Source organism: Calonectris borealis, chromosome 7 (assembly GCF_964195595.1).
Source record: "Calonectris borealis chromosome 7, bCalBor7.hap1.2, whole genome shotgun sequence".
In the NCBI taxonomy this organism is placed as follows: domain Eukaryota; kingdom Metazoa; phylum Chordata; class Aves; order Procellariiformes; family Procellariidae; genus Calonectris; species Calonectris borealis.
The window spans coordinates 28,842,768-28,862,477 of record NC_134318.1 but is presented as its reverse complement, the minus strand read 5'-3'; the positions used below and the strand labels follow the sequence as shown (position 1 = coordinate 28,862,477).

Below are 19,710 nucleotides of genomic sequence, written 5' to 3'. Positions count from 1 at the left end.
TCCTGCTTCATCTGCCACCTCCCTCTGGCCAGCCGGTGGCAGTGAGGGGACCACAGGGTGACACTGGGAGTGGTGGCGCTAGGGACAGGCACATCCCTGTCACAAGGACTTTGCTAGCTCGGAGCAGGGGTTTCTGCCCAAAACCCCCATGCTAACAGCACGAGTCGATGGAAGCGAACACCCACCTCCAAAGCCTCCCATCCCCAGCGCTGTCCTGGGTCCAGCCCCAGCTCAGTGTCCCACAGTCCCCGGGGCCTTTGGGTGGCTGTGATTCTCAAGCTTGGTCCACACACCCACTGATGATGGAGGAGAGAAAAGTCCTGATTCCTGGGCTGATAACCAACCCTGCGCGTTCAACCAGCAGCCAGGGTTTCTGCGTCCATGGAGGAACAGCAGCTACCACCAGGGACTGTCCCCATCTCCCTGCATGGGTGGTGGGAGCTACCAGCCCTGGAGAACCACGCACTCAGGACCCTGCAGGGCCCAGGTCACCAGGAAGAGCGTGAGCTGCTCCAGCCATGCCAGGGACTAAACGGTATCAGTGCAGAGACAGGGTATGAGGAACCATTAATTAATTCACTTACTCATTAACTAACTAGTAGTGGGCTCTTTAATCTTCCAAGCAAAGGCAAAACAATATTTGCTGGCTGGAACTGAACTTGGACAAATTCAAGCAATAAACAAAGCCCCACGTTGTAGTGCTCCTAGGCAGCATGGACACCCAAAAGCGCTTTAATGAAAAGGTGCTAATTAACCACAGACCAAGCGAGCTGGGAAAGCAGGGTGTCCCTTCCCAGGAGCCAGGCCTGGGTGCCTTTCACAAAGGCAGGCTGCAGCAGAGCAGGTGGCAGGAGTAGGGGACGGTGTGTGGTACAGAGCTGTGCAAGGACACAGGGGTGGCCTTCCCCGGCTCAAAACCCCAGGGTGCTGGGTGCCCCCTGCTCCAGCCCTCGGCTGCACCCCAGGATGGCAGGGATGGGAGAACAGTCTTACCAGAGACTGAGCACCCACAGCACACCCTTTCCTGCTGTCGCTGTCCCTGGGAGACACGTAACATAGGAGGGGACATCTGCTGACCTACATGGAGCCAGTCCTGCCACTCTGCTACCCTTACCGGGAGCAGCAACCCAGCACCAATTCACCCAGGTTCACAAAGCCATTAGGAAAAGCAATTAGACAAATTAATGAAAGAAAAGCACCCATTAAGGACTATCAAACACCATCTCTGCCTGGGGAAAGGCCAGGAGCCATTCACTTTTAGTTCCTGTAGTCTGGAGACCATAACATGGGTTTGCCCCAGCGCTGTCAGCTCCGGGCTTCTGCAGTCCTTGGGTCCCTCCTGGGACAGCCAGGCAAACGCCGCCTGCCTTTAGCGGCGCTGTCCTACGGCCCAAGCATCACCCACGACCTCTGTGACGCAGCAGTGATGCTCACACATAGAGCATGGCCGAGTGCTCGGTCCCCAGGCTTCCCTCCTTGAAATTAATGCTATATATTGACAGCTCAGCCCAGCCTGCGGCATCAGCCAGGGGATGGCTTGTCCTCGCACCCTGCAGACAAGCAACACCCTGAGCACTAAACGATGCCGCAGGCACCCCCTGAGGATGGCAGCGCCAGCCGCGCTGAGCACTGGCGATGGCGAGACTCTCACCTTGCAAGGCTGCTCCGTTTCTGTAATTATTTTTTTTAAAAAAACATGTTTAACAATTTTATTCTTCTGTCCTTTCATATCTGACCGTATCTGAGACCACTCCATACCCGAGTCCCCCATCAGCCCCTCTGAGCAAGACCCAGCACCTTGGCAGGGCTGAGTATCCACCAAATGAGGGGCCCCAACAACTCGCTTTGCAAAAACACCAAGCTCCTCTAGACCAGAGGGGAGCAGATAGCGGCTTTCTCTCTTGGAAATCCTCATCCCATACTTAAAACCAGTGGTCAAGGCTCCGCTGCACTATGCCCCCATCCAGCGTGCAATGGGTCTGTCCCCACAGGACAAGGAGGTGGCATCTGCCCATTAAATCTGGAATTTGCTGCAAGGAAAACCATGATTTCCACAAGATCTCGGGGCATCTTCCCACATCTGCTCCCTCGGGAAGGGGCTTACGCCAAGTGGCAGCCTCAGCCCCATCCTGCACCTCGCCGTCCTCCTGCGCCCCTCTCCAACCTGCCCCTCCCTGGAAAGCATCAGGCTCAGTGAGACTAATACAAATTTTTAATGCACATATTAAATAAATATTTCAATCATTTCATATTCAATTTGTACACAACCAAACCAAAACAAAAATCCTCAAGGAAACAGAAAAAACAAACAATCAAAAAAGATTGGATGAAAAGTCACCCCTGGTTCTGGCTCCTATCCAGTGTCTTTGTTTGCCCTCCCCATGAAGAATAATTGCTTTAACCCTTTGGAGAGAGTCGCAGTCCCAGGGCAGCATGTGCAGAGCGGGGCTGGCTGGGGATGTTCACTTAAGAGATTTAATGTTTCCTTTGGGTTTTTTTTTCTAAATAGAAAATTGGGCTTCTGTCAACACAGAAATTTTGGAAGAAAACCTCTCCTTTCCTAGGAGGACAAGGACAGTGGTATTTCTCATCAAAGAGCAAATCTGGAAGAGAGGGTTGACAATGGAAATGCCAACTACAAACTGAATATTACAACAAAACCAGCCCAAAATGGCTCCACAGTAATTTGTAAACTTTTTTTAATTTTACAGATGAAAACTTCCATCTGATAAAAAAATATAAACAGAAAAAAAATACCAATTTTTGGTGAGAAGTTCACATTCTCCACATGGAAAAAAAAAAAAAAAAACAACCCAAAAACCACCAGTTACCAGCCCGCTCCATGGCAGCCGTCGCCCACTGCCTCACCTTAGTAGTTTAAAACAAATCAAATGCCAAAGATGCTCTCGTGGGTAAGAGGTACCAAGTCAGTTCAGGACTTTCTCTAGGGCGTTCATCACCCCGTCCCCTCCTGAGAAAAAAACAAGTTGGGAGTTGGGAAGCCAGCAGCGTTTTCAGAAGGATGCAAGCGGCTTCCAGCAACCCCTCGCTCAGCCGAAGAAGTAGGCGCATTCGAGGAGGGAAAGCGCCCAGCGGTCCTCACCCCGGGCGTCGCAGTCAGCCCCCACAGGCAGTGCCCACACATCACCCAGGCTGCAAAACCCACCCGGGAGGCCTCCAACCACCTCTGAAATAAATCCCCTCCCCGTAATTGTTTTCCGACCTCTCCATCTTCTCCGGTAAGCGTTAATTCAGTTCATTTAAGTAGCATAGCGCTCCCAGATTTGGATTTCCATTTTCTTTTGCTTGTTTGTTTTAAATGGTGATTTTTTTTCTCCTTTCCCCTAGAGCTACAAAAAAAAAAAATTACAAAATAAAACGCGACCCCAAAACAGACTAGAACATTTCTAAGCAAAGGGCTCTTCCCCCTTCACCAGTCTTTGAACGTTTCATTTCTTTTAAAGTTGGAGTACAAAAATAGAGCCTCTCTTCTTTTTTTCTTTTTTTTTTTTTTTTTTTTTGTAAAAACCAAACACACCCCCCAAAATTATCAACAACTAAAGCAAGTTTGTTTTTTTTTTTTATCCTCCCCTCCCTTTTTTTTTGTTTTGTTTAATACCCATATGGGAAAGTCTCTACATATAGTCCACCAAGCTCGGAAGAGAGTCCTCCGGGAGAGGTGCAGGCAGGGCGGGCAGAGGCAGGCAAGTCAAGGGCCCGGCCTGGAGTTGGAGTTTCTAGTCCTTTTACTTCTCCGGTTGAAGGGGTAGTTGAGGAACTCAAAGCGTCTGTGGGGCTCGGTGGTCTGGTGGCCCTTGGGAAGCCTCTTCATGAAATGTACCTCCCGTTGGTGCTGCCGGGTCTTGGAGCCCTTGCGTGGGCGGCCTTTGCGGGTGAAGGCCATGTACCAGCCCTCGTATTTGGCGTTCTGCAGTGCCGTGTAGTTGTTCTCCAGGACGATCTCCGTGAAGACGCAGTCCTTGCCTTTGCCGTTGCTCTGAGAAGGGGACAGAGGGGGGATTTAAGCAATGGGCGTTTGGTCAGAGGCTTCTTCTCGCTACCCTAAGCTGGAGCGGCTGGGGTGGCAGCAGGGTTGTGATGCTTGTGGGCAGCGAAGGGCTCAGTTTTCCCACCTCTTCTCCTACAGGTCCAAATTGCCCAAAATCTGCTTTTCATTAGAAAGGGAGGAGCAGGCATTGTGGCACAGGCAGACGCTGCTCATTGCAGCTGGCATCCCCAGTGTGATGCCAGCACCGGGCTGCAAGCCCCAACAGGGCTTGTCCCAGCCTTCACTTCCACTGCACCCACAGGGGGATTTTTGCCTGCTCCCATCCTGCCCCCATCCATGCCAGGGCTGGATTCCCCTGCCAACGTGACCATAAGCAAACTCTTCATCTCAGTGGCAATTCACTCGCCCATCCTATTCCCCCTTGGGTGTTTAATACAGGAGGGGCATCAAGGGGCCGAAGAGGTGACGCGGGATCCGTGGGGATGATGTCCACGGATGCAGCTGGCAGGGAGCACAGGGGCAGCTGGGGACTGAGCTCCTCCCCATTATGGGCAGCAGCGGGACCAGGGAGGGGATCCGCATCGGCCAGCCGCAGGGAAGGGTCCGCCATGGAAAATCCTCCCAGACAATCGCTGTCCCAGCAGGATTTTGCACATCCAGCCCCCTCCGCCCCCGGGGAGGGAGCATCGAGGCTCGGAGGGAGCGTGACTAACTGGCGCGCGGTGGGGCCCAGCCTTGGGGCCAGCCCCACGGAGCATCTTAACATTCCTGGCACTTGTACCATGTAATCGGGGAGAATAGCCCGGCAATCCGCCTATTTGTTCGGGGAGATAGAAGGAATGCGCCCCACACGGCACCCGCCCGCCTCCCGTGCTCCCCCTCCTTCCCTCCTGCCACCCGGGCTGCAGAATGGCTCATCCCCTTGCCCTCCAAAGGGTGCACTGGTTGAGCCCCCGGGACCCCCCTCTCGCCTCCCCATCCCCACAGATGGACTTCATATCGGGTAAGAGCTCCTCTCCGGGCAAGCCCCACTGGGTGCCCGTGGCACTTCCCTGGCTTGCCCATGCCCTTGAGCCCAGCGCCCTACCTTGCCGATCAACTTCCCCTTCTTGTTCATGCAGATGTAGAAACCTGTGGCTGCCCCCTTGATGCGCACGCGGCTCCCGAAGGTGTCCGTCTCCACGATGAGCTTGGCTGGGGGGAGCAGCGGGAGGAAAGGGAGAGGGAGGTCAGAGGGGCTCCGGGATGGGGCAGGCACAAGGATAGAGACCCCAGCAATGCGTCCTGACACTGGGCACTGCAGACACGTGCTCTCTGGTGACTGGGCCAGAGAGAGCCCTAAAATCAGGGCATGAGGTTAAGAGCCAGCCTCAGCCCCTCTACCCTGCCACTGTGACCCTGCATGACCTCGGTCACGTCCCTTTGCCACCCTGAGCTGTGCTGGAGGGGGAGTAGCTCTGCCTCGCCCGGCTCCAGGGGGCTCAGCGGTTCGATGTCCCAGAAAGGAGGCAGGGCAGCGAGCAGGGCACGCACCGGCCAGTGGAGAACAAGCCAGCTGCCCTGCAGACCGAGGCAGGTCTGGGCGAGCCTGCAGGCAGGAAGCAGGCAGGCACCCTCTGGAAGTGCGCAGCGTGCTGCCAGCTGTCCCCAGCCCAGGGGACACCGCTCCGTGTCTCTCTGCCGGGCCAGGGCTGCAGGAGGAGCAGTGACTTTGCAGCTGGCAGGGGAGGCGTGAAGGGTACGGCCATCCTTTTAATGCCTTTCACCTTTGCACGAGTCGAGAGGGCGTATTGATTTGGTCTCAGTTTTTTAATGGAGGCATCGATCGACTTCCGAAGGAGCTATGCAAATCGCTGGGTCGATGGGCCGCCTATAAATAGACCTGTCACCTTCCCTCCCTGCCTTCGCCCTGGGAACCCGAGCCCCGAAGCCCATCCATCCCCAGGGAAGGGGGAGGATGGAGACAGGCCATCCTTCTCCCCGGCCCTGCAGCTGCTATCCCCAGAGTCAGCTCCCCTCCCCGGGGCAAGCCCCGATGGGGATGGTGGCTACCTGTTTGCACCTCAAAAGGGCTGTGCTGTGCCAAGCACCAAAGATTTCCCCATGGCACTGAAAAGCCAGCCAGGACTATCCCATCTCACCACCATCACCTCTTGCCCAGCATCCACCTCTAGTGCCATAAGTGCAATTTGGCAAGGTAATTGGAGCGCAGCTCGCAAAGCTTCCAAGTCTATAGCCTCATTATGGGAAGAAGCCCGCTGATGCCTTATTTCTCCTCTCCGATCTCTGCAAAAGGGCTGCTCGGTTCCTTGGGTTTGTGGTCCACCCTGGCTTGCACATGTCTACCCCAGGATGCTCAGCCACCGGCGAGCCCCGGTGAGGGCAGCGGTGTGGCTCTGGAGCGGGTGGCTTTGCAGGAGGGTGCTTTGAATGGCAGAAGGAGGTTGTGGGCACACGCACAAGCTAAAGTGAGCATAAATCACACTCTGGACTAGGAGCAAACTGCTGCCTCTCTGTCTCTGCGATGCCCTGATCCTGCATCCGTCGCATCACGGGCACTGCTGAGGTCAATGGCACTGAGGGTGGGGGCAGCGAGCGGGCAGTGCTGGCAGCAGCTGAGTTGAGCAATGGAAAGGACATCCCAAAATTTGCTGGGGCCAACTGATTTGGTGCTGCTGGGAAAGCCAGGCTCGATGCGCATGCAGGCACCCCCTCCCCACATTCCCTCCTGCCAGCGTCACCCTGCAGCATCTCTTGTCCCCAAACTGCCCCACGCCCGCAGCCCCCCACCCCCAGCCGGGCCCAGGCTGGATTCAGAGTCGAGAAATTTGGGCAGAACCAACTCCAGGCTGTGCCACACCGACACCAATGCCCAGAGCCTGGCACACACTTCGCATCCCCAAAACCAGCCACGGGAGCCGCGGTGCTCTGCAAACAAAGCACTGAGAGAGTGACCCCCTATTTATCTGTATTGGGGAAAGGGGGGGGAATTGATCTCGGAGGCAGTAAAAGGTTTGAGGAGAATTGATTTTTCTCTCCGAGAGATAGAAAGAGAGGGGAGGGAGGGACGGAGGAAGGAGGGAGGGAGCAGGGGAGGCCTCGGCCCCAGCAAGCACAAAACCCCACTTTAAAGATGCACATTGCTTCCCTTTCGGCCTTTTTTTTTCCCTCCAAAGGGTGGCTGTGATTTACAGCCGCCGGCTGGGTTTGCTGCCCCGCACGAGCCCAGCCAGCGCGCCGCTCCGGCCCCACCAGCAGCAGAGGACGAGGACAACCTGACCCCGGGGACCTGCACCTCTAGACCCACGCAGGCGACCTGTGAACCCCACAAACCCCAGCCCTGACCAGCGGAAAACCCCGGGCGCAGATGAAACCAGCGTGTCGGCAGGGAGCTGCGCCGGCGTCCCCGGCCGCTCGCGGGGTTTAGCCCAGGCTGCAGCCGCCGGCGGTTCGCTCGGTGGCAGGCACGGCCCGGGAGGGACAAGCCGGGCTGCACCGGCCGCCCGCCTTCCCTTAGAATTAAAAAAGTCAATCAAATATTGACAATTAAGACAGATAACTGAAAATGCTGGACTCGATGTTAAGTCGGCTGTAAAAACGTCAGCGTGGGGAAAGGGGTCATCTGCAAAAATAAATCAACCCCTTTTACACGCCCACCCCCAAAAATGAGATAAAAAAAAAAGCAGAAGGAGGGGCTCAGGGAGGGGGGCTCTTTTCTTTAAAAGTGGATCTCTAAATAACATTTTGGGGGAGTCTTTTTTTTTTCTTTTTTTTTGGGGGGGGGGGGGAGCTTGACGTTTTCAACTCTATTCTTTCACTTAAGTGACAGATTTATCCCAGTAAAATTATGTTTCATGCTCAAACTTTGAAGGGAAAGCGGCTACGTAAATGCTGAAAAAATGCAGCGAGACACACTTGATCCCCCAACTGGACTGCGAAGAGGAGAAAGTATTCAGGAAATGTTAAAAAAGGTGAAAGTAAGAAGCGTTTTAATAGTTCTTCCAGACATGGGGGCCTCCCTAGAGATTCATATAGAACAATCCTGAACCTCTATTTTAACATTTACAGACTTGCAACTCTTTTAAAACTTTACATCTGAAAAACTGCTTGTTCTCTTTCTGGTTTAGATCAGTCTTCATTTTCCTCCTTAGCTCTTCAAATGCTTAACCTTTTTTTATTACATTTTAATAGAGTTTTTCAAGCCACCACCAGTCCCCTCCTTCTGGCCTTATTTAAACCTGGTCGTTATTTAAATATGCACTAACTGCCTTCTAAAATCCAGGTATTATAGGACTAGAACAAGACGGGATTTTTTGCTTGGGAAATTAGCTAATGCCCTTTCAAGCCAGAGCTGCTCTAGGGTGGGAATAATTCATTTGGAAGATTAATGCTGGATGTATGGAATACCATATAGATGGAATCTGCGCTGCGCTTGCACTGCTAACGTCCAGCGTGAAATTTTCAGCCAAAGCAAAAGGAAGAAAGGAAAAAAAAAACCCCAGAAGGGGAAGGAAGAAAAGTGTTTCTACTAATCTCCCCAACCAAGAAAAGGAAATTACAGCTAATACCAAAGAAAAACAGTTGTGATTCCTACGTACAATACACATGAATACAGGCACTTCCCTGAGCCGGGTGCAGGATCAGGCCTCCCGCAGCCGGCCCCGCGGCGGTGCCGGGGCTCGCCGGCCCCGCTGACCCTGCGCAGCGTTTGACCGTCCCAACGTGTCATTAGCGCACGCGATCAAAGTATTTGGGCCTCGGGTGTCTCCAGCGGAGGCATCGGTCCCCCTGCCCCGGGGGGCGGAGGTTTTGGGGAGGGGGTGCCAGGGCCAGGGCAGTGGCAGAGGGGCCGCGGCGCAGCGCAGGCTCTTGCGCTCGCAGAGTCCCCCCGGCTTTGTCTCTGGAGACGCCGCAGCATCTTCGCCCGTGGCCAACTGCCTCGCTGACCCTCCGCTCGGGATTTGTTTTGAGAAAGGAGGGACGGGGCGTACCTCAGGAAAATGCCACTTCGGACAGTTCTAGTTTTAGGGAAGGTTTCTAAAGCAGCCGTTACCCCTTTCCCCTCCCCCTTCTTTTCTTTTTCAACTTTCTATTTCTTTTCCAAAAGGAAGTCCCAGAAACACCCAGCCCTGCAAAGAGCTGGGCTGAAATGACTGATGCTGCTCAGCACGCCGCGGCCCCGAGCCCTCCGAGTCAGGTGCAAACCAAGAATGAAAAAGAAAGGAGCAGAGCCCATCCTGCAAGCACCGATCCCCTCCTCGGCACGGGGAACCTGCCCTCACCTTGAATCACACAGCCGCTGATCGCTGACCCCTATGTTCTCCCTTTACAAGCCCCCGCAAGCCGAACGATTTTAATGATTTCTAGCTAACAAACAGGACGGAAATCATCAATCGCCGCGCTGGGCTGCGAACACCTCCCCGGCTCCCCCCCTCCGCCCGCCCCCATCGCACGTCCTTACCGTGCACATCCCCATCCTCTGCCATCGCATTGATTTTCTTGTTGTCCAAGATCTGCACATGTTTCCCGCTGGTCCGGCTGTACAGCTGGTAGGTACGGACGAGCCGCCGGCTGAGCTGATCCGTCACCAGGCTCTGCTCCCTCACATGCTGTGTAAAATTAGGTGGGGACTGAACAGTTACCTTTAGGAAATTAAAAAATATACGACACACCATTATAATCTCTACTCCTCAGAGGGGTGAATGGGCTGAGCCGAGATTGCCGGCCTCCAGCCGGGCTTTACGGGGAGGCACAGAGCCGGGACCGCGGTGGTACCTCCTGCGCCAGCAAAGCCTCCCTGGGAGAAGGAGCATTAAGCTCCGGGACGCAGCAACCAGAGCCCTTTACAGAGCCGTGCCCGCTCCAGACATGCCCTAAGCGGAGAGGTGCAGGTGACTCGGGAGTGTGGCAGGGCTCGGTGACCCCAGAGGCCTCCCTGGGACTCAGCGGGTCTCGGCTGGCACTGGAGTACTTGAGATGGGCATCGAGTCTGGGCGCTGAATGGGGTCTGGGGGGGCCATGAAGGATGGCACTGGGCTGCCTCCCATGAGGGACTGACACATTCGTCCCACACCTCTCTCGCCTCTGCAGGAGCATGCTACTGCTGCGGCTGCCCTGGGCACCTACTCCAGCTGCTGCCCCACTGGTTTCAACAGCTGCCTTTCCTGCAGGTCCCAGGCTCTTTATTTGCTCCCAAACACCCCACTTATTGAGCTTTTTAAATACAAAGTCCCCAGAGAAGGTGAAGCTATGAGCTATAAGAATTATAAGAAAACTGTGCCCCAGCCTGGGTATTTAGTGGCGTAAAAACCCAAGGATACTAACGCGCTACCCATGCAAACACATCCCTTGTCTGCAGCCAGCTGTTTGGTGTCGGCAGCGGGGTTGTCCCCAGCCCTGGCACACCAAACCCGTTAGCCCTGGAGCCGCAGCTGAGCCTGTCACCTCCAGACCCAACGCCACTGCTCCTAGGCTTTAAATGATTTTCATGAGCAGCCAAACCTGCTCCCCCCTCAGCCCCGGCTCGCGAGCTTGCACAGAAGTCTTTTTCCCCCTTCGTCTCAAATCCCTCTTTTAAGTCTGGAAAGTTTCGCTGCTCCCTGACATTTATAAAGATGTATTCTGAGCAAATGTTAGGAGATAGCTCCTTTCAACATCAGAAGGCTGGGACTACCCCCCGCCACCCCCACGTCAAATGGGAAGATTTCCTCCCATCTTAAACAACAACAGAAAAACCCAATAAAAGCAAAAGCCGCTGGTCTCCCAAAGCTGGCTTTATAGAGATATCTCCCCTTGACAATGTCATCTCTCTCCCTCAGCTTCTGCCTGTGCATGTGTGTTTCCTATAGACGGGTTTTGGATAATGCAGCAGGATTCTCTCCCCGGCTCTGATGAGGGTACCATGTGGAGGAGAGGTCATTAGCCATGCTGCTGTTTGGTCTCCATCTCATACTCCAAAATATTACAGCTATGTTTTTATACAACTGCACACTCCCAGCACTTCGTTCCCTTTGCTTTTCGGCTGGAAACTCGATTTTTTTTTTTCCAAGCTTCCAGGAAAATAAAAAAAGTAGTGGCTTAAAGGGCATTTTAAACAAAGCTTCTGCACCTGTGATCTCAGGGGAAGGGGGGCTTCACCCCGGTTTGAAGGCGCACCGCTCCGAGCGACGCGTGCCTGCTGGTATGCGGGTGTTGCACAAGCTCTGCCCGGGCTGTTTAATCTATTCATGACACTTCTGTCTCTGGCGATACAAACCAGCGATGCTAAAGTCTGACAATTTTAAGCTGAATTCAAACCTGCGCTTTTTGGTAAGGTTTTGGTGGCGTTCTTTTGCTCTTTTTAATTCCGTTTTACTTTTTGGATGAAGCAGTGTAGGAAAAAAAAACCAGGACAAGAGGAACGGGGGTATCCGCAGTGCCATTTAGAGGTGGGGAGGACGGGACCTAAAGCTACTTAAAAATAACCCTGCACAATTCCTTGAAACCTCGGGTACCCGCAGCCCGAGTCCTCTGCACCTTATTTTGCAGCCCAGGGGGCTCCCCCCGCGGTCTCGGCTTTTTACAGCCGGGCGACTTTTGTCTCCTGGGTTTTAAACCGTTCCTCCTCCCTCCCTCCCTCCCGAGCCCGGGGCGCTCGGCGGCGGCTGCGGGGCACCCCCCATCCCCGAGGGGCGAACAAAGCCGGGCGGCCAAGCGAGCACTTACCTGGGCTTGCAGGCAGAGGACGAACAAGTGCATTAACCTGGGAGGGGGGAGAGAGAAAGCAGGAGAGAGGTGTGAACCGGGGGGCTGCGGGCCGGGGGCGGGAGGGCCGGGGTTGCCGGTACTCACACGTAGCTGAAGAGCGAGGAGCAGGGGTCCATCGCGGCGCCGGTGCGGGGCCGGGAGCCCGGGGCCCGGCGGCGGCGGGGAGCGCCTGGGGGGGCGCGGCGCGGCGCTGCCTCGGCTCCTCGCCTCCTCTCGCCCTGCCGGCGCGTCCTCGCCCCGAGGAAAGGAGGGCACAAGCGGCTACAGAGGGGAAAGGCCCCCGCCGGCCCGCCCGCCCGCCCGCCCAGCCCCCGGGGCGCACGGCCGGCGGCCCCCCGCCGCGGGGCGCCCCCCGCCCCGCTCCGCTCCGCGGCCCCGCTGCCGCCCCGGGAGGCGGCGAGGCCGGCCCGCAGCCCCGACGGCGGGGGCGGGCGCGGCCGGGGGGCGGCCGCCGCTGCAGGGGAAAGCCCGGCCGGACCGCCACCCCCGCTCCCCTCCCCAGCCCGGCGGTACCTGCCGAGGCGGAGGGGGCGGCGGGCCAGGTGTCGCCGTGCTCGGCGCTGGCACCAAGGACCGGGCCGCTGGCGGGACGCCCTCCCCGCCCCGTGCGTCAGTTTCCCCATCTGTAAAACGGGGCTTAAGGGCTGGGAGGGAGGGAGGCAGGGGGCGTCGGGGCCGCGGTTCCCCCGCTGGGGGCTCGCCGCTCCGCGGGCGCATTGTGGATTGGGACCGGGCGGGCGAGCCCTCCCGGGACGTGCCAGACATTAAAAGGATTACCGAGGGGATGGAGGGGGCCGGAGTTTCGAGAGGGAGCGAGGCTGAGCAAACACCGCAGCCGGGGTGGGGAGCGGGCAGCGGGACCCCCCCCGAGCATCCCCGCCGGGCGCTTACCTGGTGGGGCGGCCGGGCGCCCTCAGGGCCGGCGGTGCGGGGCCATGGGGCCGGGCGGCGGCGGCGGGACGGGGCTCAGCCCCGCAGCCCGGGCAGGGCCGCCGAGGGCTGCATTGTTCCGGCGAGCCCCGGCGCTCCCGGCCCCGCCACCTGTTGCGCACCGGGGCGGGGGCTGCGGCGGGGCTGCGGCGGGCGGCCCCCGGGGCCGGTACCTGGCCGGGGCCGGGGCCGGCGCCGCCTGCTCGGCGCTGAGTGACAGCTGCTAATTTGCCGGCCGTGCCCCGCTGCCGGTCCCCGCGCTCCCCGCGCCCTCCTTTATCTTATCAGAGCCCATAATTACAATTGCTATTTTGTTTCCTCGAATCAGCAATCAGCGCTATCTGCCGCCGCTGGAGAGGCAGCTCCTGTCAGCCGGCCTCTGAGTGACAGAGCGGCAGGCTGCACCGCCGCACACGCACACAGCCCTGCAAACGCCTGTACAGCCCCCCTGCACACACACATGCATGCACGCAGCCCTCACACGCACACCCGTGCAGGCCCTCCGCGCAGACCCTTTCATGCACTCGCAGCTTGCACACGCATACAGCCCCCTCCTTCCCACTCAGACCCCTCACACGCACAGCCCCCCTACACACACGCAACCCTGTACGCACACACTGCACACCCCCCAGCACAGACACACATGCTCCTCTTTCCTCACCCCTACCCCCAAAATACACCCCCCCACCTTGCACACATAAGTACACACCAGCTGCGGTCACAGGACATTTCTCACTCCCCCACACGTGCTGACATGCAGGTCTCGCAGTTTGCCCCTTGCTCAGGCACCCAGCAACCCCAGACACACGTGCCCCTGCACCTCTCCCCACTGCACACTCAGCGTTTCACCCCAAAACGCTGCCTACAGTCACCTCCAGGGATGGATCTCCCATGGGTCTCACCTGGGCTTGTCCAGCATCATCACTGCCGGGGGGGTGCTGCAGGCAGGCAGGGGAGCCTGGGCTCTGCCCCATCCCTGGGCTGGGTCTGCAGCGCTCATGGAGAAAAGCAACCCCTGCATCAGTATGGTCAGACCGAGGACAGCACAGGGCAGGCAACTGCCTTGTTCTGGCCAAAATTTCCCACAAAATCATCCCCTTGTGCATTTTCCTTCCTTTTTTCTTCGTGCAAAAGGCCAGAATGATATTTCTGAGGGGTTTTCCTACGTGTAGAAAGAAGACTTGGGCCAAGCCTGCATTTAACTGGAAGACTTCAGGGCAGGATGTGTACTGAAGGCGCTCATCTGAAGCAGGAGCAGGTTTCCACGGGCAGCACACGCTCACGCATTCAGCTCGTCGGTCCAGTACACGCTCGGATGAAAAACTCTCCGTGTCGAGCTGTACAAACAGCTGATGTGCCATGGCATGGGCGAGGTGGCTCCCCATATCCACCTCTCTGGGTTGCCTAAGGAAAACCAGGCAAAACCAGACCAGGCAGCACTAGATATTCCCAACGTTCCAAATTCAGACAATCCTCACTTTTTTATATATAAAAAATTAAAGGGATTTAGGCACTGTCTCTTTCCCAGATGCTGCTCTTGCTCACCAGCAGCCACCCCTGCTTTACCTTAACCCTGCGGGCGCAGGGTTGGGCCGCGCATTATCCTGTACACCATGTTCAACAGCACCGTGTCCAGAACAGCCCAGGCTGCCTTGAACTGGGCGATTTATGGTGTCCCAAACGGGGTCAGAGGCAGCCGCAAGCTGACAGCCCCGTGTGCCCCCTGCCCTCGGCAAACAGGCTCAAGTGCCAGTCATGGCTGTAAAATCAAGCTGGTGCGGGATCACCCAGGGGCGGCCACACTTCGCCTGACAGCGGATGACAGACGATGCTCCTGCCAGGCATACTCGGACTCACAGCCAAAGCCGTCATGGCCCCCATCCTACCCCACCTTTGGGCAGGGGAGAGACACGAGCAGGTTGGTGACAGCAGCTGGGGGCAGGCAGCATCACGGCTGCTGGGCTCATCCCACCTCTGCTGCTGCCTCGGCTCATGGCCACGATCTGCTCCTTGCAGGGAAGTCGGGTGCCTGCACAGAGGCATTTGCCTCCTTCCCTCAGTGCTTCCCACAGGGGTCACCCATGTTTGCATCAAGAATGACACACACCCCTTTTGTTTTTTAAGTGAAAACCAAAGCTTTTTGGAAAGCCTCTCTCCTGTGCAAGGCAGCACAAGGGCGATCAGCCTGCCTATCAGCTCCTTCGCAGGCCATCTGAGCTAAGCCCCCTGGTCCAGAGGGTGAAGGTCCCCTCCATCCCCAGCCACTGAGGCTAAATGACTTGTCTGGCTCTCCTGTGGAGCAGAGAAACCCCAGCCCGGCGCTTCTGAGACCATCTGGGCCTCAGGCCAAGCTGCTATGGAGCTGGTAGAAGAAATCCCCTCCCAACAGAAAGATTTGGGGGCCTGCTGTGTCCCCAGTGCTCCAGGCAGCCATCAGCCTGTGGTCCCTGGAGGAGGCTACCAGCATGGTGTGGTCCCTGGAGGAGGCTACCAGCATGGTCCCATCAGGTCCCGTCCTGGTGCTCCACTGCTCCGTTGCCCTGATTTGCAGAACTGGGACCATGTTTAGGCTGGGCAGGCACAGGAGTGTGTTTCCCTCAGAGAACAGCTCATGTATTTTATGTTCTTCAGGGATGTTAAACGCTGCAGATGAAGCATTGAACACCAGAGATGTGAGCTGCAGCCCCCTCACCTGTTTTCCCATAAAGCTGAGGGTGCCCAGGCGCAGCCGCAGGGCTGCAACACCAAGAAGCAGGAGCCGAGAGAGGAACATGGAGATGGCTGTCCCAGCCCAGCCAGGGTCCAGGCTTGCTCTCAAATCTTCCCCACCTCCACCTCCCCTTTCCACCCCACATAGAGCCTCCTGACAGCCGGGAACCGTGGGGGCAGCTCCTGGAGCAGCCTAGACTGCAGTCTAGCAGTGAGCAGAGCAGGGGAGGATTTGAGGAGATAGAGGGGGCAGCAGGCAAGGGACTGTGAGACCCCCTGGGAAGGGGCTGCCTGTGCCACTGTACAGTAGAGACTGGAGAGAGCACAGGGAGTGCTGTGGGGGTCTCTCCCCATTTCCCCCTGTCACCCTCAGCATTGCACCCCCCCACGTAGGGCCACCCCAGCACCATCCCTGCTCTCTCCCAGGATGTCCCTTCACACATCTGCAGGACACAGCCAGGACCCAGTTCCAGCTTCCAGTCTGCTTCTTCTGGGGCATCATCCCCATCTGGCCCAGTGCAGATCAGAAGTAATCCACAGACACCCCTCTCCTCCTGCAGGGTGAGGGTCAGCAGGTCAAGCCCCTGCTCTCTACAAGAGGTCAAAGCCAGCAAGGTGTAGCTGTTACCAGCTCCGCCCTAAGCATCAGCCTAAAACCTCCCCACTAGCATCACTTATTTCAGAAAGGCAGAGCCAAGAAAAGCAACACTGGGGCAAGTGGAGACAAGGGCTCCTAGCAAACTGGGAGTTTACATCACAAGAGGAGGCCGTGAGAATTTGGGGTGAGGGGTAGCCAGCAAAACACCCGCTGGAAGTTTGGCTTGAACATCTCTTTACCAGGGGAAACTACCAGCTGGAGAAGCAACCTGGACATTGCTGTCACTCACAGGGAAGGGCCAACAGGCAGAGTTCCCTGCTCCGGCCAGGCTGGGGACATAGGCAGGACCACAGCGCTAATCCCGACTGATGGAGGAGAGCAGCACCTGCAATGGCACACCGCAACACTGAGCGGCTGGAGGGCGAGAGACCTCCTCTCCGCAGGCACAGAGGGCTCTGCAGAGCAGTTGCCTTTGAAAGGGGACAGACAGCGTAGGCAGCAGGGTGGCTGGCATGGGGCTGAGGGTTAGCCAAAGGCTGGGGCACACAAAGACAAGGACGCCAGAGCGCAGGCAGCACTGCCCTGCACCCAAGCAGCTCTCTCCCCTCCAACACCATACGATGGAGAGCCAAAACACATGAAAACCAGGATCCTGTAACACTTTACAGCTGTGACTGGAGGATGCTTGGCCATAAACCGGCTTTTGCCACCCCAGAATAAACACATGGAGGCCTCCCAGCAGAGCCAGAGGGATGCTAGCCCACTCCACTCCCACCCTTCCCAGCCCCAGCCCCGTGGCCCAGCGCCCCCAGCCCTGCCCGCTGATCCTTCACAAAGGGACCGCAGCATTAATGGGGCGTTTCGGAGGCAACAGCAGCTCCTCCATGGCTGAGCAGCGCGGAGCAGCCTGGGGCGATCCCACCGCTCGCCATTAACCTGCCCCCCCCGAAGGGAAGGAACTTGGCTGAACCCCACCGGGATGTGTTACATGGGAATGACCTTGTCTTCGCTACCCACAGCGCCGAGGCAGCCCCGGGGCAAACGAGGAGCGGGGAGGGGAGACACAGCCCGCTCACAATTAATTCTCCTCTCTATTCAATTACTAGCAGCAGGGTTGAGGCATGTTTCGTGGGCGGTGGGAACACCAGGCCAGGAGACTAGCCCTGCATTCTGGTCGCAGCCCTCTGGAGCTGCACCCACCCCTGTGCAGGACCAACCTGGGTGACGTGGCCCTGTTAGGTCCCTCTTCAGCAGTCTGCTCTCATGGCTTCATTTCAGGGAACTGGGCTCATTCCTCTGCCCTTTGGAGGTGGTTTCATCACCCCCTGTCCCTCCTGCCCAGCAACTTTCTGGAAACGTCACCTTTGCTTCCATAATTTCAAGCTGTGCTCCTGGAAGTGCTGGTGCCAATACTGGCTCCATCATCCTCCGGTGGCCACGTGCTGACCCCCAGGCAGCGGTGCTCCTGCAGATCAGAGGAGTCAAAGCTGGGCTCTGCTTTCTGTCCAGGCTGAGTGATTTGGAGAAGAGCTCACCACCCACATCAGCATGGCAGGGGCAGCCTTGGGTGGTTCAGCACATGGCAGCTTCCCTCCCGGTCCCTGGGCAGAACAGGAGTTCATCCAGGGCAGTCCATGGATGCATGGAGGGATTTTCCGTTGGTGTCAAGAATCTGTCTCATGGCTACGATTGGCTCTGCCGAGACCAGCACTGCTTTTGGCTCTGGCATCCTCACCCAGCACGTGGCAGGGGTTCAGAGGAGAGCCAGGCACGTGGGTAAAGATCTGGCAGTGCTGAGCGAGGCCAGGAGCCTTGTGGAGGGCAGTGATGGGGAGACACACCCCCAGGCCACATCCACCTGCAAGCAGAGAGAGCTGGGATGGCTCTGCAGCCACCCAGCTTGGGAAGGGGTCCACACAGAGTCCCACAGCTGGGTTTGAGCTAGGCAAGCCAGAAACAAAGACCGAAGGCTCCCGGAGAGGGCAGTGCACGTGGGAGCAGCTCAGGGAGAAGGTGGCATCCCCATTTAAATCAAAGGTTGGGCATTCTTGTGTGAACCTGACGGGGGTCAGTAAATGAGCAGCCTGACCAGGAATGGCCATGACACATGTGCATGGGGAAGGGGTGACACACATGGACATGTGGATGAGGATGTGCATGCTCACGGCATTTAAGCAGCTCTACTTCATTCCTGACTCCATTGCACAGACCGAACAGCACCTCCAGGACCTGGTCTCAAGGCGTTCCTGGCTGGCACAACTTCCCCAGCATCATAGCCCCAGCCCAAGCAGCAACACCCTCCTTGGGGTCTCCAGCCACACACCATCAGGCAGGGCTGGGAAGGGGGGTCAAAGCCAGGCTGGGTGGGAGGGGGCTCCACTGGCCACCCAGGAAGGTGGAAGCCATCACTCAGTGCCGGGGGTCACTGTCCTCTCCGTGGGATGGACCCAGAGGCTCCTTCAGGGACATGAGGAGCTGAGATAGAGAGAAGCAAAATGATGGCCTTTTGCTGCCCAGCTTCAGCCTCGGCTCCCAGCCAGCCAGGCAGGGTGATTTGGCTTTGGTTTGGGTTCTCTTAGGAAGAGGATGCCTGCGCCCAGCCCACGGGGGGGCTAAGCCTAAAACTAACAGCGGTGGCTGGGGGGGGCTGTCCGTCGGCTGTAACTCTACCTTCGTTTGTTTGCTTACAGCATCCACCCAAAATGCCCGTGTGTGTCTCTGGGCCCCTGTGTCAGTGGCAGCTGAACTGCTGACCCCAGGAGTTTGCAAAACACCAGGGTTATGGCCCCTTTGACATCGCAGCCCGGCAGAGCCGCAGCTCATCCTGACCCCGGCCCTGGGGAGCCAGCCTCCGGGGCACCCCACATGGCCCGGCAAGAACCAGGGGGGCAGAGGGAAGCGGCGGGGCCAGCGAGAGCGAACCCCAAAGAAGCGGCGAGGTGGGCATGCTCCCCATGGCACCTGCTGCTCGCCGGGCTGGCTGCAACCCCTCAGCTTGCTGGCCAGCCCCACAGACCTGCCCCAAACCCCCCTCCCAGCCCTTATCTGAGCCCAGCCCTCCAGCTCCCATCAGCCCTACAGCCCCCACGCCACACTGGCACTGGGTCCGGCACAGGAACCGTGCCCCTCTCCAGCTCCCCTACCCAGGGCCACGTCTGGTCTCTGTGCTACTTTGCACACCTCTGTGTTTTGGGAAGGCGGGGAGCATGCGGTCCCAGGCAAAACCACAGCCAGAGCCTGGAGACAGTTTGTAACTAGTTTCTCCCAGGCACCGGCTGTGGTAGGGGACTTCACACCATCCTGGAGTGTGGCCATGGCATGCACAAGATGTCCAAGCAACCACCATGATGCAGACACCGTCTCCAGGGTGTGCAGGGGTCGGTCAGGGCTGCAGGGAGCCAGCCCAGGCACAGGAGCAAGCTACCAGGCAGTTCAGATGCTCCCTGCAGAGCTCTCCAATGACTCTGCTCCCACTTTTTCCCCAGGAGCCAAAATCCCATCTCCCAAGGCCCCAGCCCCACCACTAGACAATGCTGCCTTCCCCTGTGAGCTGAGCACCAGGAGGTCTGGCAGGGCAGACACGCCACAGACAAGATCCCTGTCCTTGTGCTCTCTTCATCCTCTGCGCTGCCCATCATCACCAACCCTCCTATCCAGCCCCAAAAACCTTGTGTGCTGCAGCTTGGGGGTCTCCACCCCACTGAGAGCCCATCGGGGG

At 57.6% G+C, this 19,710-nt stretch overlaps 1 protein-coding gene across 3 annotated transcripts; it reads right to left on the bottom strand.

Moving 5' to 3' along the window:
- Nucleotides 1-2,197: 2,197 nt before the first annotated feature.
- Nucleotides 2,198-19,013, bottom strand: FGF8 (fibroblast growth factor 8). Of its 3 annotated transcripts, none has more exons than XM_075154879.1 (7): nt 17,210-19,013; nt 13,588-14,089; nt 11,840-11,986; nt 11,714-11,750; nt 9,471-9,651; nt 5,097-5,203; nt 2,198-3,997 (listed from the first exon to the last, which is right to left on the bottom strand). In XM_075154879.1, exons 2-7 carry the CDS (start codon nt 13,704-13,706, stop codon nt 3,710-3,712), a joined length of 879 nt encoding a protein of 292 aa, XP_075010980.1. In that variant the 5' UTR covers nt 13,707-14,089; nt 17,210-19,013; the 3' UTR covers nt 2,198-3,709. The 3 variants fall into 3 exon arrangements, with proteins under 3 accessions (XP_075010980.1, XP_075010982.1, XP_075010981.1); XM_075154881.1 differs by lacking the exon at nt 17,210-19,013 and having other exon boundaries at nt 13,588-13,672; nt 13,852-16,772; XM_075154880.1 differs by lacking the exon at nt 17,210-19,013 and having other exon boundaries at nt 9,471-9,618; nt 13,588-16,759.
- Between the last annotated feature and the right edge of the window lie 697 nt (nt 19,014-19,710).